The sequence below is a fragment of the Candoia aspera genome, chromosome 4, assembly GCF_035149785.1.
Source record: "Candoia aspera isolate rCanAsp1 chromosome 4, rCanAsp1.hap2, whole genome shotgun sequence".
NCBI classification, from domain to species: Eukaryota; Metazoa; Chordata; class Lepidosauria; order Squamata; family Boidae; genus Candoia; species Candoia aspera.
Window position 1 is genome coordinate 68,402,611 of NC_086156.1, and position 15,579 is coordinate 68,418,189.

Below are 15,579 nucleotides of genomic sequence, written 5' to 3' on the forward strand. Positions count from 1 at the left end.
ATAAGAATTTTTGCTGATACTACATGTTCTAATGTCACTCAGAGCAGTAGATAATTTATAATAGTAAAGGAATAATTTCCAGATACCTTGAATTTCTTATCTTTCTAAGGAATTCACAAGACAATAAATTATAAAATTATATATGCCTGCTGCTAAAATTACAAAAACAAAATCATGAGAATTATATATAGAAATATTTTTACCTCTTTAGAAAATTCTAGCTAATGGTTGCCTTCCCTTTTCTAATAGGCATTCACCGGACTGAAAGAGATAAAGGCACTCTATATGAGTTGACATTCAAAGGAGACAAAGAATATGAATTCAAGCGCATTGTTCTGTTCAGACCGTTTGGCCCCATCATGAAGGTTGTGAATGAAAACCTCAATATGGCCCACACCTTTATTAATGTCATAGTGCCACTGGCAAAAAGGGCCAGCAAGTTTCAGCAATTTATGCACAATTTCAGGTTGGTATCATTGCCATTCTCCACTCTTCTGGCAGATAAGAAGTTGTAGGACAGTGTATCTAGGGTTTGTGTTTTTGAAAGAGATTTATTTTGTAATGTTAGATTTACAAAAGGAATATTAATTTGAAATATTTATCTATGTAGTAGCTAAGAGTAGACAACAACTTGATGGCATACAGTATAATCAATCAATCATTTCCCTTGTAGCAATCTAACTTGAGGTAAACCACATTATTGGTGAACAATATGTATGAACCTAGCCTGAGTGTGAAGCATGATCTCAAACATTATGATCCAGAATTATGTGTGAACAAGGCCATGGTTAAGTTAGCCATTGCTTAGGATGATTTGTGAAAGTAGTAAATCTGAGGCAGTAGACAGTGGGAGAATTGTACTTTCAGACTTGCAAGATTCTGTTAATGTAGCTTTATAACAAAGTAGAATTAGCTCATCTGGTCGTGTTTTCTCTCTGGTCTACCTGGTAAAGCTGACATCAATCTTGCAAGCGCGAAGTACAATTCTCCCACCGTCTCCTTTACAGCCTGAGAAACTAGGGAGGGTTCCTTCTGAGCCTCTTGCCCCACCCATTATGCAGCTGCGGGCTATGCTGTCCCTTATCTGACTGTTCCCTAGGCAGCATCTCTTTGCCCCATCTCCCAAGGTCTTTCCCACCTACCATTACAGCATGCCTCAGCATGCCCATGTGACATCTCTGCTTTGTGAACTGCATTGGTTGCCAGTTTCCTTCCGGGTGCAATTCAAGGTACTGGTTTGAGCTATAAAGCCCTACATGGCAATAGGCCTGATTACTTCAAGGAATCACCTATCTCCTGTGGTGTTGGCCTGGCAGGTTCATTCCAACACAGTTGGCACACTCCAGCTTCCTTTGATCAAACAATGCCGTCTCTCAGGACCGCAGAAGCCTGCTTTCTCTGTCGCACGGTCTGCCCTCTGGAATGAGGTCTTCTCTGAGATGTGTGTTCTGCCACCCCAATGGCATTCTAGAGGAGTTAAAAACCTGGATTTTCTCCCAGGCTTTAGGCTAGGGTGGTTGGTACCCCTTGTTGCATATTTGATATGTCGTGTTGGCTGGAGCTGCCGTTTCTTTATTGCTGTGTTTTTATCTGGATTGTATATTTGTTATTCTGTGTTTATGCTCTGAGCCACCCAGAGTCAATTGGAGCTGGATGGCATCTAAGTGGAAATAAGAAATAAATAAATAAACCTTCAAGGAGAGAGACTGCATTTCAAAGTGCTGTTAGCCAGTTTGCTGCCTGATTCACATAATGTGATTGGCTTGGTTTGGCTTAGCATGATACGTGAACTCAGCTCACTGTAATTTGGATACCAGATTTATGGCTTAGTACAATTGCCAACCCAGTCAATTGTGCCTTATTTAACTAATGGTATTTAAGCAAACCACAGCTTAATACAATATGGTGTGAAAATGGAGTAAATATATCTAATTAAGTTTTGGAAATATCAGAGAGAACTAGGTGAGGCCTCTCAGCATTTGGCTGCCACTATGTTGGCTTTCTCCCGTTGCTGTAGGATACTTCAAGAATCTAGTTTAACAACTTGCATTGAGAAAACTTCATGCATACAAATGCAGTTTTGTGGGGGAAAGCCAAAACATCACAATAATTCACTTATCTGGTTGGTACGAGGGCTGAACATACTGGGTCTGCGGCTGCTATGTGATTTGTATAGTCAGATCCACTGTGAGATTTTAAAAGCCCTGTTAATATTTCATAAAATGTTTTGAAAAATAGATGGTACCTCTTGTTTTAGAGGTTGAAAAAATCTGACCTAGAAATATCCTATTACAAAATGAAAGTCAAAACATCAATTTTAAGGTTTGACCACTTCCTATAGACAGCCACTTTGGTGTAGTGGTTAAGGCATCAGGCTAGAAACCAGGAGACTGTGAGTTTTGGCCCGCCTCCAGCACAAAGCCAGCTGGGTGACCTTGAGCCAGTCACTCACTTTTAGCCCTAGGAAGCAGGCAATGGCAAACCACTTCTGAAATCTTGCCAAGAAAACTTCAGGGACTTGTCCAGGCAATCTCCAGGAGTCAACACAGACTCAAAAGGACCAAACAAACAAAAAACAAAACCAAAGAAACCCATCTTCCTATAAGGTTGAAATTACCCAAACTGATGTTGGAACATTTTGGTGAGAACAGGTGTTCCAGGTTCCTAATGAACCATTTTGGGATCAGAACAGTCAACCTCAAAACGTTTTACACACCTACTCTATGGGTACAGATATAGATAGAGAATAAACCAATGCCAGAAGTTAAGGTGCAGCATGAATATATACGGAGTTATGAGTTAAAATTGTAAGAAAATATGCTTATTTTCCTCCACTGATATCTGTTTCAGGGAGGTGGGTATGCAGCAAGATGGAAGAATTCACCTGACTGTAGTTTACTTTGGAAGTGAACAAATGAGTGAAGTCAAAGGAATCCTAGAAAACATATCCAAGTGAGTAAAACCTTGGCTTAATGACATTTTTATTTTAGAAACCAAAGGAAAATGACAGTTGGAGTTGTTAACATTTTCAGAAAGAGATGGTAAGACTTAGGATGATCTGGAAGCCTTGTTGTTGTTTGGCTGAAACCTTTGCCTTATAATTCTAGTCATCTATGAACAGAAAGGAACCACTCAGCAATCTGTGTGTGCTTAGAAGCATCACTTAAATAATATTAGAAAAGCTATAAGCAAAATTCCTCTCAAAATTGTTATTATTTGATAAATCAGCATCATTCAGATAATTTGTCCTGCACTGTCAACAGTGAGGTCTTAATTAGCCTTTTTCCCTCTAATATTAGAGTCTGGGAAGAACCTTATCCTTCCATCTATTTTCAGCAAAATACATTGTCCAGTTAATGTTTTTTAATTAAAAAAGCATTATCTCTTTTCTTTTTGCCTGTATTATAGAGCTTCATCATACCACAGATTATACAACAGACTTCTGAATTAATTCTTAAGCCCATCTACCTTTTCCACTAATAATGGAATGAATCCACACTAAGCCATCATTAGACTAGATCTATTGCAATCAACAGGACCAAGCAAGCCTGTGCTAAACTCAATGCCACTGATTTCACTTGGTTGCTCTATGAAGTCTGGATCCAACCCCATATTTCTATGCCAGTTGATTTGCATCATATTTTCCTTGTAAAAATCAGTTGAATGCTGCTGGTGCATTTCAAGAGGAAATGCTGGCAACTAACAGAGAATGTTGCTTAACATAAATTAAAAGGTAACATTAAAAACCAACTAATATATTATGGTAAAGGTTTTATGGACTTGAGCTCAAGCCATCAGATAGACAAGGATTTTCTTTCCTGTTTATAAGATTCTGCCATGATAAATGTGTTAATCACTAAGTCTCTGTTTTTCTTAGGATAAAAAAATGGTGCACAAATGATAATTGGGGTGAAAACCAGATAAAACTTTAATTTTTCTTTATAGATCAGCTAACTTCAGGAATTACACATTTATCCAGCTGAATGAAGTATTCTCCAGAGGGAAAGGCCTGGATGTAGGTGCAAGATTTTGGAAAGGAAACAATGTTGTACTTTTTTTCTGTGATGTAGATATATATTTCACAATGGAATTCCTGAACACGTGTAGACTGAACACACAACCAGGTACAGTCATCCATGGTATGTTGGATAGAAATTCAATTTGTGCCATAATCAGCTTGTTGTTCTTTATAATACTAAAGATACTTCATACATACATACATTCCTTCAGAGGTCTGTCAGCTCCCTCTAGCAAAACCATAAGCATGACCTGAAAGGTAAACTCTCTCCAGTGTACGTTTCAGAAATTAGAGGTTGCATATAGCCATCATATGTAATGATCATGGAAAATGCTCTTCTCTATAAATATGATAATCTCATTGTGAAGATGAGGGGGAAATCTCATTCCAAGAGATTCAGTCACAGGAACAGTTAAAGGAAAACAGATCCAGGTGAATTGGGCAGAGACATCTGAAATCGATGATGATCAAACTTTGAGATACAAATTGGAAGGTTCCTCTTTCAGGTGGGCTTTTTTGAAAAAAGCAAACTGCTGACTCCCATTCTTCCTTTTGTCTTCAGAGCATTTCCTTAGGACTGGCTAACAACTAAGTTAGAAAATAAGCTTCAACCCTATAAATCCATGCTGGAGATAAAGCAGACAAAGGACTAATGAAATCTAGATATGGATTAGAATTTTATTTTAAGGACTGTGATTTGAGCTGTGGGACTTTGTGCACATGTGTGGTAGATCTTGTGCTGCAAGAGTGGTTGGCTGAAAGCAGCCTCTTCAGAAGTCATTGTTCGTTTCTTCTTTCTTCCCCACCCCCTTTCCCTTTTCAACTTCCTTCTACTTTTTAACCTTAACAAATCAGTGGCAATCATTCTGGGAAAAATGAACCAGCCTTTAGGAAGGATTGCCATTTGCCTCTTCCTAAGTAAACCAGGGCAGAAAGGGATTTTTCTGGGGGAAAGTAGCTGTTAGGGAGGTGACTCATCCCAAGGTGCAATAGGAATGTGGGTGGAGAAGTTAGGAACCCGCTGGTGGGAGCCAGTTGGGCTAAGCCTTCACATCCTATGCATGTACATAATCATGTGTCATGTTCTCATTCTAATGTCTGGTTAACATTGTAACGTTTCACATGTCATTCTCTGTTCCGTATCCCTTCACCCGGGGTTTTTCCATTCTGTTGCACTCCCTTGTTTTCAGGGCTTGGAATGCATGTTTGGGTTTGCGCTCCTGTTCAAGGTTACGTTCCCAGGCGCGTCTAACGGCATTCAGCACCTGGGAGGGGGAGCGTCCTGACGGGCGAAGGGGCGGGACCTGCCCACAAGCAAGGCTTTTAAGTTTGTATTTGGCGCGCTTTTGCTCATTCTCAGCTTTCTCTGTATTTGCATACTATTCCTTTAATAAATCAGTTATCTTTAAGCCCGAGCTTGTGAGACTGAGTATTTGGGTTTAGGCAATCATTACATAAAGCTGAGAATCATTTTTTCCATTTTCCGCTGGCCCCATCCAATCCTTGGATAAGAGGGAACGCCAGCGATGACCGAACCTCAACTTCGCGTATGTGAGGGAGGCGAAGAGGAGCGGGAGGTGGCCAAAAGCCGGCCAGCGCTAACCTCGAGAGCGCAAAGAGCAGCACGTCGGGAGTTGCGAGATACCCAATTGGACGAGCTGCTGACATCCATACAGGAGAGTCTCAGGAGTGAACAGAGATCTGTTATGGAAAGAACCACGGGGAGGGGGTCTCCCCAATTGGCCTGGGAGCACGAAGTCCCCTTGTCACCGAAGGTGGTGATAACCAACCAACCCCCGGAGGAGCCGGTCACTCCGGCCCGTATGAGGGCATTGGAAGATAAAATGGATTTAATAGTGACGATCCTCAAGGATCTACCCAGAGAGGATCAGCCCAGAGTGGCAGAGCCCACCCCGGAGGATTGGGAGGAAGAGCCGTCACAGTACCCCAGGCACAGCACCCTGTCGACCCGGGGGAGAAGTAAGACTCGATCAGCCCATCAAAGGGGAGAGCGAGAGGCAAGACCCCCTAGGGATCGACCACTTGTGGGGGCTCGGCGTACGCTGTCATTCGCGGCACCGCCACAGCCAGCTGAGCCGGTAAGAACCTTCCCACCATTTGGAGTGAAGTTTGATGGGGATCCCGCAACGCTCTCCTTCTTTATTACGAATGCCAAGCATTATATAGAAGATTGGGGTCGGAACTTTCAGTCTGAACATGGCAAGGTCAATTTCATTGCCAACAAGCTGAGAGGAAGGGCAGCGGATTGGTATGTGCAACTATGCCAAGCTGAGGCAACTGAGTTAGAGGACTTCGATGAATTTTTGTGGGCACTCAAGGAGCATTTCGAAGACCCCCTAGCCCAAGAAACGGCCAAAAATGACCTGCGCAAACTCTACCAAGGGTCCCTCTCAGTTGCTAAATATGCGTTGGAGTTTAAAGCTTTAGCAGGAAAAGTGGAAGACTGGTCTGAGCCAACAATCATCGAATTGTTCAAGCAGGGGCTAGAACCCGAAATCCTTCGATGGGCGCTAGGCAGAGACGATCCCAAAACGTTATATGGGTGGATTCAGTTGGCGGGAAGCGCAGAAAATGCCCTACGAACCTACGCCCATACCAAAGAGCTTAGACAAACACGTCTTGCTAGAGGAGCGCGCACATCTGGACTTGCCAGCCGCCCCAAACCGAAAACCTGGGAAGAGGAGAGGGAGCAACGGTTCTCCAAGGGTCAGTGCCTCAGATGTGGGAAAGACGGGCATCGAGCCACGTCGTGCCCGAGACGCCGTCCTGAGGAACGACAGACGAAACCCACGGTAAAGATGCCTGCTCCTGCTCCACCGCGAAAACTGAAGGCGGCCCTCGCAGAACTGGACCCCCCCGACCTATCCTTAGGAGAAGAGGAGGAAGAGTTGCAATTCGAGCAGCCGGCGGGAAAAGCCTACCACCTGCCCTAAAGGGCGCCCTAGGGCAGGTGGAAGAAACCGGGCGTAACCATGATTCGGTGAGTGGAAACTTCCCCACACTGACTGTTAAAGTTAAACTGAGCTCAAAAACCAAAACTGTGGAAGTATGGGCTATGCTAGACTCGGGTTGCTCCCGTTCCTTAATGCACCCTGACGTGGTAGCAGCTCTCGAACTGCCCACGTTCCCTTTGGCAAGACCCATGATTTTCACCCAGTTGGATGGAACTATGGCGGGAGGGAAACCAGTCAATCTTTCCACGGGACTGGTAGCTTTGCAGATGGGCTCCCATCAAGAAAAGCTGCCATTTGTGGTAGCTCCAGTGGGGGGCCCTCTGGTAATCCTGGGAATGCCTTGGTTTGTGCAACAAAACCCTTTCATCAACTGGCTCCATAGAACTGTAACGTTTGCAGATGGATTTTACAAAGTACCCGAAAAGGACTTACTGGAGGACATGGAGGGTGGGGGGGTAGCGTATACCACTGTGCAAACGCTTCACCCTCTTGAAGGACTACCCAATCAGTATCAGGATTTTGCTGAAGTATTTGGGGAAAAAGAAGCGGATCGCTTGCCACCCCACCGAAAAACGGACTGTGCCATTGAGTTTTTACCAAATGTAAAATTGCCTCACCCAAAAATATACCCCATGTCTCCCAAAGAGCTTACCACGCTAAGGGAGTTCATTGACAAAAACCTGGCTAGGGGTTTCATTGAGCCGGCAAATTCCCCGGTAGGAGCTCCTGTCCTATTTCGGCCAAAAAAGGATGGGTCATTAAGACTCTGTACCGATTTTCGCGGGCTCAATGCGGTCTCAATATTAAATAAATATCCTTTGCCCCTGATCAAAGATATGTTATCACATCTGGCCAGAGGCAAAATCTTCTCAAAACTGGATTTGAGAGAAGCTTATTTTCGCATTCGCATAAGGAAAGGGGATGAGTGGAAAACAGCATTTAACTGTCCTCTTGGGGCTTTCCAATATAAAGTCTTACCTTTTGGTTTATCTGGGGCACCCGGGGTTTTTATGCAGTTAATCAATGAGGTCTTGCATGACCACCTATTTAAAGGGGTACTGGTATATTTGGATGATGTATTGATTTATACTGAAACCATGTCAGAACATATCCACTTGGTGCGTCAAGTATTGGCTAAATTGGAAAAAGCACAGTTGTACGCAAAACTGTCAAAATGTGCGTTTCATCAGTCGCAAATTGATTACCTAGGTTACCGAATTTCAGCTCAGGGCATTGAAATGGACCCTGCAAAAGTAGAAGCTATTGTGGCATGGGAGCCTCCTCGCACCAGGAGACAATTACAAAGTTTCCTTGGATTCTCTAATTTCTATCGGGCATTCGCCCAAAATTTTGCAGAAATCGCCCTCCCCCTTACGGAACTGTTAAAAACCAAAGGACAGGGGGATACGCGACGTTCGAAGAACCCAGGCGCGCTCCTTAAATGGACTCCAGCCTGTCAGCAAGCGTTTGAAACGCTCAAACAACTTTTTACCACAGAACCAATTTTACAGCATCCAAACCCCTCTAAACCCTTCGTGGTACAAGTCGATGCTTCTGATTTTTCCATAGGCGCAATCTTGTTACAATCTGACCAATCTGGCGATTTAAAACCCTGTGCCTACCTCTCTCGCAAATTCACTGAAACAGAGAGACGATGGCACGTTTGGGAAAAGGAGGCTTTTGCTGTAAAAACGGCTTTAGAGACATGGCGACACCTATTGGAAGGTACTTCCAACCCTTTTGAGGTCTGGACTGACCATAAAAACCTGGAAGCTCTAAGCACCAGCCGAAAACTCAGTCCGAAACAGCTGCGCTGGGCTGAGTTCTTCAGCCGCTTTGACTTCACTCTTAAATTTATACCAGGCAAGAAAAACTTTTTGGCTGATGCACTCTCGCGTAGACCCCAAGATGCTGGCCCAGGGCCAACGGTCCAAGGCACCGTCTGGACCGACAAACAATTAAGTCTGGCAGCGGTGACTCGCAGCCAGACCCGAGCACAATCGACTCCGCCTCCAGCCGCTCCGCCTTCCAGCGGCTCGCCTCCCTTGTCAATTCCCTCCGATTTGCAACAACAGTTGCTCTCCCACCTTAAAACAGATACTTGGTTACAAACCAACAGACACATGTTAACTTTCACCGATGATCTTGCCTGGCGCAACGATCGTCTCTATGTACCCGAAGCAATGCGAAAAACCATACTCCAGCGCTGCCACGATGACAAACTAGCGGGGCATTTCGGCTACGTGAAAACTTTGCACCTCGTTCGCCGCCAATTCTGGTGGCCCACTTTACTCAAAGACTTAAAGGAATATATCACTGCGTGCCCTGTATGTGCGGCGATAAAGCGCAAACCGGGCAAGCCCCAGGGTCTCCTTCAACCCGTGGCCACTCCGTCTGTCCCTTGGCAAGATATCTCCATGGATTTTATCGTTGATCTACCCCCTAGTCAACGAAAAACTGTCATTTGGGTCGTCAAAGACTTTTTCTCCAAACAAGCCCACTTTATCCCATGCGCTTCTATCCCCACCGCACAACAGCTGGCACGCCTCTTCCTCATCCACGTGTACCGCCTCCACGGTATCCCCGCCCGTTTGGTGAGTGACAGAGGCACACAATTTACGTCACAATTTTGGCGGGCATTTTTAAAACTTTTGGGTACGAAACAATCACTTTCTACTGCTTGGCATCCAGAAACGGACGGATCTACAGAGGCGGTTAATTCTACATTAGAACAATACCTCAGAGCTTTTGTTAACTACCAACAAGACAACTGGGTCGATCTACTCCCATTTGCTGAGGTCGCTTACAACAATTCCATTCATCAAACCACTGGTCAAGTTCCCTTTAAAACAGTTTTTGGACGTGAATTTGTTCCTATTCCTGAACTTCCTCATCCTCAACCACTCCCAGCCACCCTCGCTGGCTGGGCAGACTCTCTCAAAGACTCATGGTCTAATATTTTACTCGCTCTCCACCATGCCCAAGCTACCTATAAACGCCATGCTGATGCCAAGCGTTCCCCAGAACCATCCTTTGCAGTCGGGGATAAAGTCTACTTATCAACTAAATTTATCAAGTCCCCACAACCCTCTAAAAAGCTTGGTCCTAAATTTGTCGGTCCTTTTCCAATTGTTGCTCAGCTCAACCCTGTTACGTTTAAACTTGACTTACCTCACAACCTTAAACGTTTACATCCTGTTTTCCATTGTAGCTTACTCAAACCCTGCCTGTCATCGGACCGTTGGCATCCGCAACCCACTCCTCCACCTCCCCTCATGATAGACAACCAGCAGCACTTCGAGGTGGCATCTATTCTCGATTCCAGACGCCAGCGCTCTACTCTACAATACCTCGTTCGCTGGAAACATTTCCCTCATCCTGAATGGGTTGCTGCTCCAGACGTGCATTCTCCTCGTCTTGTAGCCCAATTTCACTCTGCCTATCCTGACAAACCGGCTCCCTGATTTCTTTTGGGGGGGCAATATGTCATGTTCTCATTCTAATGTCTGGTTAACATTGTAACGTTTCACATGTCATTCTCTGTTCCGTATCCCTTCACCCGGGGTTTTTCCATTCTGTTGCACTCCCTTGTTTTCAGGGCTTGGAATGCATGTTTGGGTTTGCGCTCCTGTTCAAGGTTACGTTCCCAGGCGCGTCTAACGGCATTCAGCACCTGGGAGGGGGAGCGTCCTGACGGGCGAAGGGGCGGGACCTGCCCACAAGCAAGGCTTTTAAGTTTGTATTTGGCGCGCTTTTGCTCATTCTCAGCTTTCTCTGTATTTGCATACTATTCCTTTAATAAATCAGTTATCTTTAAGCCCGAGCTTGTGAGACTGAGTATTTGGGTTTAGGCAATCATTACATCATGTGACCTATTACACTCCTTTTAAAAGTTCTCAGCCAAGACGTTTGTTGTGCAATTGCCTTGCTTCATTCACAGAATTTAACCTAGTAGGGGGGGTGATGGGTGCAATCCTCATTCACTTGTAATTCTACAATATTTTCCCACTGCTGCTTCCTTTCCACAAAAGCAGAGGAATTCACTCATTAGGATTGCGGTAACTGCCATCTAGACAGAGCACTTTGCCAGCTTCATTGCCAGATCAGCTTGTTGCTCTTGTTGTTGAAGAACAGACTGAAATCTGGGAAGCAGTTTCTTAAGCCAGCCCCATCTCTCACAGGAGGCAAGCAGCTTAAGGCTGCAATGTTGAAAAGCCTTCATGCTGCCCTCCACATATAAAAAAATTCTACAGTGGAGAGCTTTCTTTCTGCAGAGACTGTCCATGTGATTGCAGATATGAGGCTTCGCTTTCATACCTGGAAGATGTCATGAAAAGGGAAACTTAATGTACTGTGTCCCCCCCCCATCTCAAATATGAGTTGAGGCAGCTACCAGTTTCCTCCTGCTTCAGTTGCATGGTTTTGTTGGTGTGCTGTCATGGGTGTTGTGATCTTGGAAGGTGTTTTAACATGTCAGATTTTGCTGCATTGGACTTTAAAAAGACATTATTGTTGGGGCTCTTTAATTTTAGAAGAAATATGTGTTATTTAGAGCGAGTTTGGTGTAGAGCCGCATGTAATATAGAGCCATTTTGGTGTAGCGGTTAAGGCTCCAGGCTAGAAACCGAAAGACTGTGAATTCTAATCCCACCTTAGGCACAAAGCCAGCTGGGTAACTTTGGGCCAGTCACTCTCTCTCAGCCCTAGGAAGCAGGCAATGGCAAACCACTTCTGAAATCTTGACAAGAAAACTGCAGGGACTTCTCTGGGTGGTTGCTGGGAGTTGACACTGACTCAAAGGCACACACACGTGTGTTAACATTTATTTATTTATTTATCAAATTTATCACCGCCCATCTCCCAAAAGGGACTTTGGGCAGTTTACAATAAAACATGGAAATCATACTTTCACTGCTCTCTTCTTACTCATATATATTAAAAAATGAAGCAATGGTGGCATTTAGATTGTTTCCTACAGAAGGATATAATTCCTCTTACTACATATATACCTACTCATCACTGTACTCTGAAATCTACCTTGTTCAAAATGTTCAAGAGCAGACCTAACAGAAAATAACCACATTTTTTCAACTCTTATTTCTAGGAAAGAAAGTATTTTATCCTGTTCTTTTCAGCCAGTACAATCCAAGTCTAATATATGGATACCACAATTCCATTCCACCCTTAAAACAACAGCTGGTAGGTAATTGGGTGTTCAACCAAATGCACAGACTTGAAATTCTTTGGAATTCAGCAGTATCTGTGGAGCCTTTTTCTACTCTAAGTTAGTACCATAACTGCAAATTTACCTAAGGAATGTGGCTTGAGTCTCAGACATGCATGTACTAGGTAAATAGACCTTTTCAGTGCATTCTCTATGAGGCTGCTTTTGAAGATGGTCTGGAAATTTAAGTTCTTGGAGAATGGATCTGCTTAGAGAAGATGCTCACTGGGAGCAGATAGTCTGAACAGCCTGCACTAATTCAAACAAGTTGGACCATTTCAGTCTGCTAGTTTAGGGTTTCAAAGACTTAATGGAATACTCTTTATTTTTATTTATTTATTTAAATTTATTGGCCACCCAACTCCAGTGGACTCTGGGTAGCATGGAAACCTAGAAAAAACATAAAATATTTAAAGAACTATCCATGCCCATATGAACGTGCCAGTGCTTTTAAGATTACTGCCAGCAAATACATTTATTAGCTTGTCTTTAAGGCAGATACTCTAAATCAGTGAGCATCAGACTGGGTTTTTTTTCAGTGATGGCCACCAATTCCTGATGATTCTGCAGAAGACCTCCCTTAATGGCAGCATTTAAAATGGCCTTGGAAGCCTATTGATTACAAATGACTAATTGATACGTGTTTTATTGATTTTTTAAAATACTTGGCTGAACAGATTATGTATTGTTCTATTTTAAAATTGCATTGGAATACATTATTTTACCTTTTATTTGCATATTTCTATAGTTTAGATATAACTCACTGTTTAAAAATTGAACAGTATAATATACTATTACTATTTTGAAACTGTAGAACGATTGGGTTTTTTCTTTTTTTCCTTCACTCTTTTCTCTCTCATTTCACTTAGTAGCTTTAATGATAATAGTTTAAAGGAAATGAAATCTAGCAGTTTTATTTGCAGTTGTTATTAATTTACTATCTCTATTGCTTTCATTAATTTAAAAAAAAAATAAAAATAAAAACATGTTTGCCGTTTGTCACTTTGGATGGGTTAGGTCTAGAGAAGAGCTTTATATGGATATAAATAAACATATAATGTTAGGTTATCTTTGAATAACCTAAAGCTTGATACTATTTCTTGGTCACATTACATCTCAGATTCTAAAAAAAGTATGCAATATACAGTATACCAGTTAGGATGCAAAGATTTCTGAGAGCTGAAGTCTGGGAATGAACGATGGATCAGTTTGATGGTCTTGAGTTTAGCCCCAGTGGATATTATTTCAGGGCTGTCAAATGCAGCTCAATTCCTCAGACACAATTTCCCCCTAAAGCAATACGGGTATAATACGGATGCGGTCTGCACTAATTGCCACCATAATTTTTCAGAAGTTAAAAAAGAAATCACATTCTCATCCACTGGGATATCCAAATGAGAAAGTCTCGTCTTCCTTTCTACATTTCTGTAGTGGCAACAATGTAGAAAAGGATGGCAGCAAACCGCTGCCTTTTACTCATTACTATGCTAAAATCCAACATTTTCCCCTATTATTTCTCCAGTGGGGCAGAAAAAAACAATGTCAAAAATAATGAGCAAGTCTTATCTCTAGAAAAAGCAATTGTCAGATTTTTATAAATCTATACTGGCAGGGGAAGAGGTGTAACAATTTAAAGGAGGTGCCTCATTGATTACGAGACTGAGTGCAGATTTGCATTGAGCTAAAAATAAGGATTAGATCAAAGGAGGATTATTTAATTGTAGCTAAAATATACACTTGTTTCTTCCAGGTAATAAAAAAAGAGACAGGATTTTGGAGAGACTTTGGGTTTGGAATGACTTGTCAGTTTCGATCTGATTATATCAATATTGGTAAGTAACTATGCTTGCTTAAATTTGCCAGGTATCAGTCCCAGAATACCATGTCTTTTGTTTTGTTTGTTTCTGACCCATCTGAGGCTGTTCCTTGATATGGGGAAGGTGTCCACAGCCACACAATCACTTTGAATTAACTTTTCCCTTAAAATTAGCATATTTAATATTTAAGCAAATCAGTCTATCCTCACTATCTGTCATTGGTTGAATAAAACATACCTATTGAAAGGAAGAAAAAAAAATCCATGAAATCATCTCAGATGTAGACTTCCTTGAAACAGGATTTCTAAGGGAATGTTCTCCCAAATCCATTTCCAGAACTCTCTCTCCCAATTTCTGTTGCTGTAACTTGATAGTTTTGTCATAACTTTAAAAATGTCCTAACAACCTTTTTTTAAATTAATATTCACTTTCTGAATTCATAATAATTTCATAGAGATCCATAGTCTGTTATTAATAAATTAACAAAACTGTTAACTTGAAAATACTGAAAATAAGGTGGATATGTTTACAAATTGATTCAGCGATATTATTTGTACATATTCTGTATCTCTATGCTATAAAATATTGTACTTTCTGACCATAAACCTGGAAATAATTCATGTCTGACTTTTATTATATACTGACAAAATTGGTTTGGACTATAACATTCTTCTCTTCAGCAAAGGATCGTTACCTTGTCGTGGTGCTGTAGCTTGAGCACCTCAATGACGCCATGAGCTAAACCGTGAAGGGCCACCCAAGACGGGAAGGTCATGACAGAGAGGTCAGACTAAATGCAATCCCTGGGGAAGGTAATGGCAACCCACCCCAGTATTCTTGCCGTGAAAACTAAATGGATCAGTACAACCAGAGATATGTCGGTATACCATCGGAAGATGAGACCCCCAGGTCGGAAGATGGTCAAAATGCTACTGGGGAGGAACAGAGGATGAGCTCAACTAGCCCCAGACGTGATGACGCAGCTAGCTCAAAGCCGAAAGGACGGCTAGCGGCCGACGGTGCTGGTGGTGAAAGGCGAATCCGATGTTCTAAGGATCAACACACCATTGGAACCTGGCATGTAAGATCTATGAGCCAGGGCAAATTGGATGTGGTTATTGGTGAGATGTCAAGATTAAAGATAGACATTTTGGGCATCAGTGAACTGAAATGGACTGGAATGGGCCACTTCACATCAAATGACCACCAGATCTACTACTGTGGACAAGAGGACCACAGAAGAAATGGAGTAGCCTTCATAATTAATAGTAAAGTGGCTAAAGCAGTGCTTGGATACAATCCAAAAAACGATAGAATGATCTCAATTCGAATTCAGGGCAAGCCATCTAACATCACAGTGATCTAAATATACGCCCCAACCACAGATGCTGAAGAAGCTGAAGTAGAGCAGTTCTATGAGGATCTGCAGCTCCTACTGGACAACACGCCTAAAAGAGATGTTATTTTCATCACGGGAGACTGGAATGCTAAGGTGGGCAGTCAAATGACACCTAGAATTACAGGTAAGCACGGTCTGGGAGAACA

The 15,579-nt window shown here is 42.6% G+C and overlaps 1 protein-coding gene across 1 annotated transcript in view; it reads left to right on the forward strand.

Annotated features, from left to right (window-relative positions):
- CSGALNACT1 (chondroitin sulfate N-acetylgalactosaminyltransferase 1) overlaps positions 1-15,579 on the forward strand; it is a 35,988-nt gene that overhangs the window by 16,593 nt on the left and 3,816 nt on the right. The window contains exons 3-7 of the mRNA XM_063301964.1: positions 250-466; positions 2,851-2,952; positions 3,946-4,124; positions 12,098-12,192; positions 13,968-14,049. Coding sequence (XP_063158034.1) covers positions 250-466; positions 2,851-2,952; positions 3,946-4,124; positions 12,098-12,192; positions 13,968-14,049 — 675 coding nt within the window. The remainder of the gene's footprint in view (positions 1-249; positions 467-2,850; positions 2,953-3,945; positions 4,125-12,097; positions 12,193-13,967; positions 14,050-15,579) is intronic.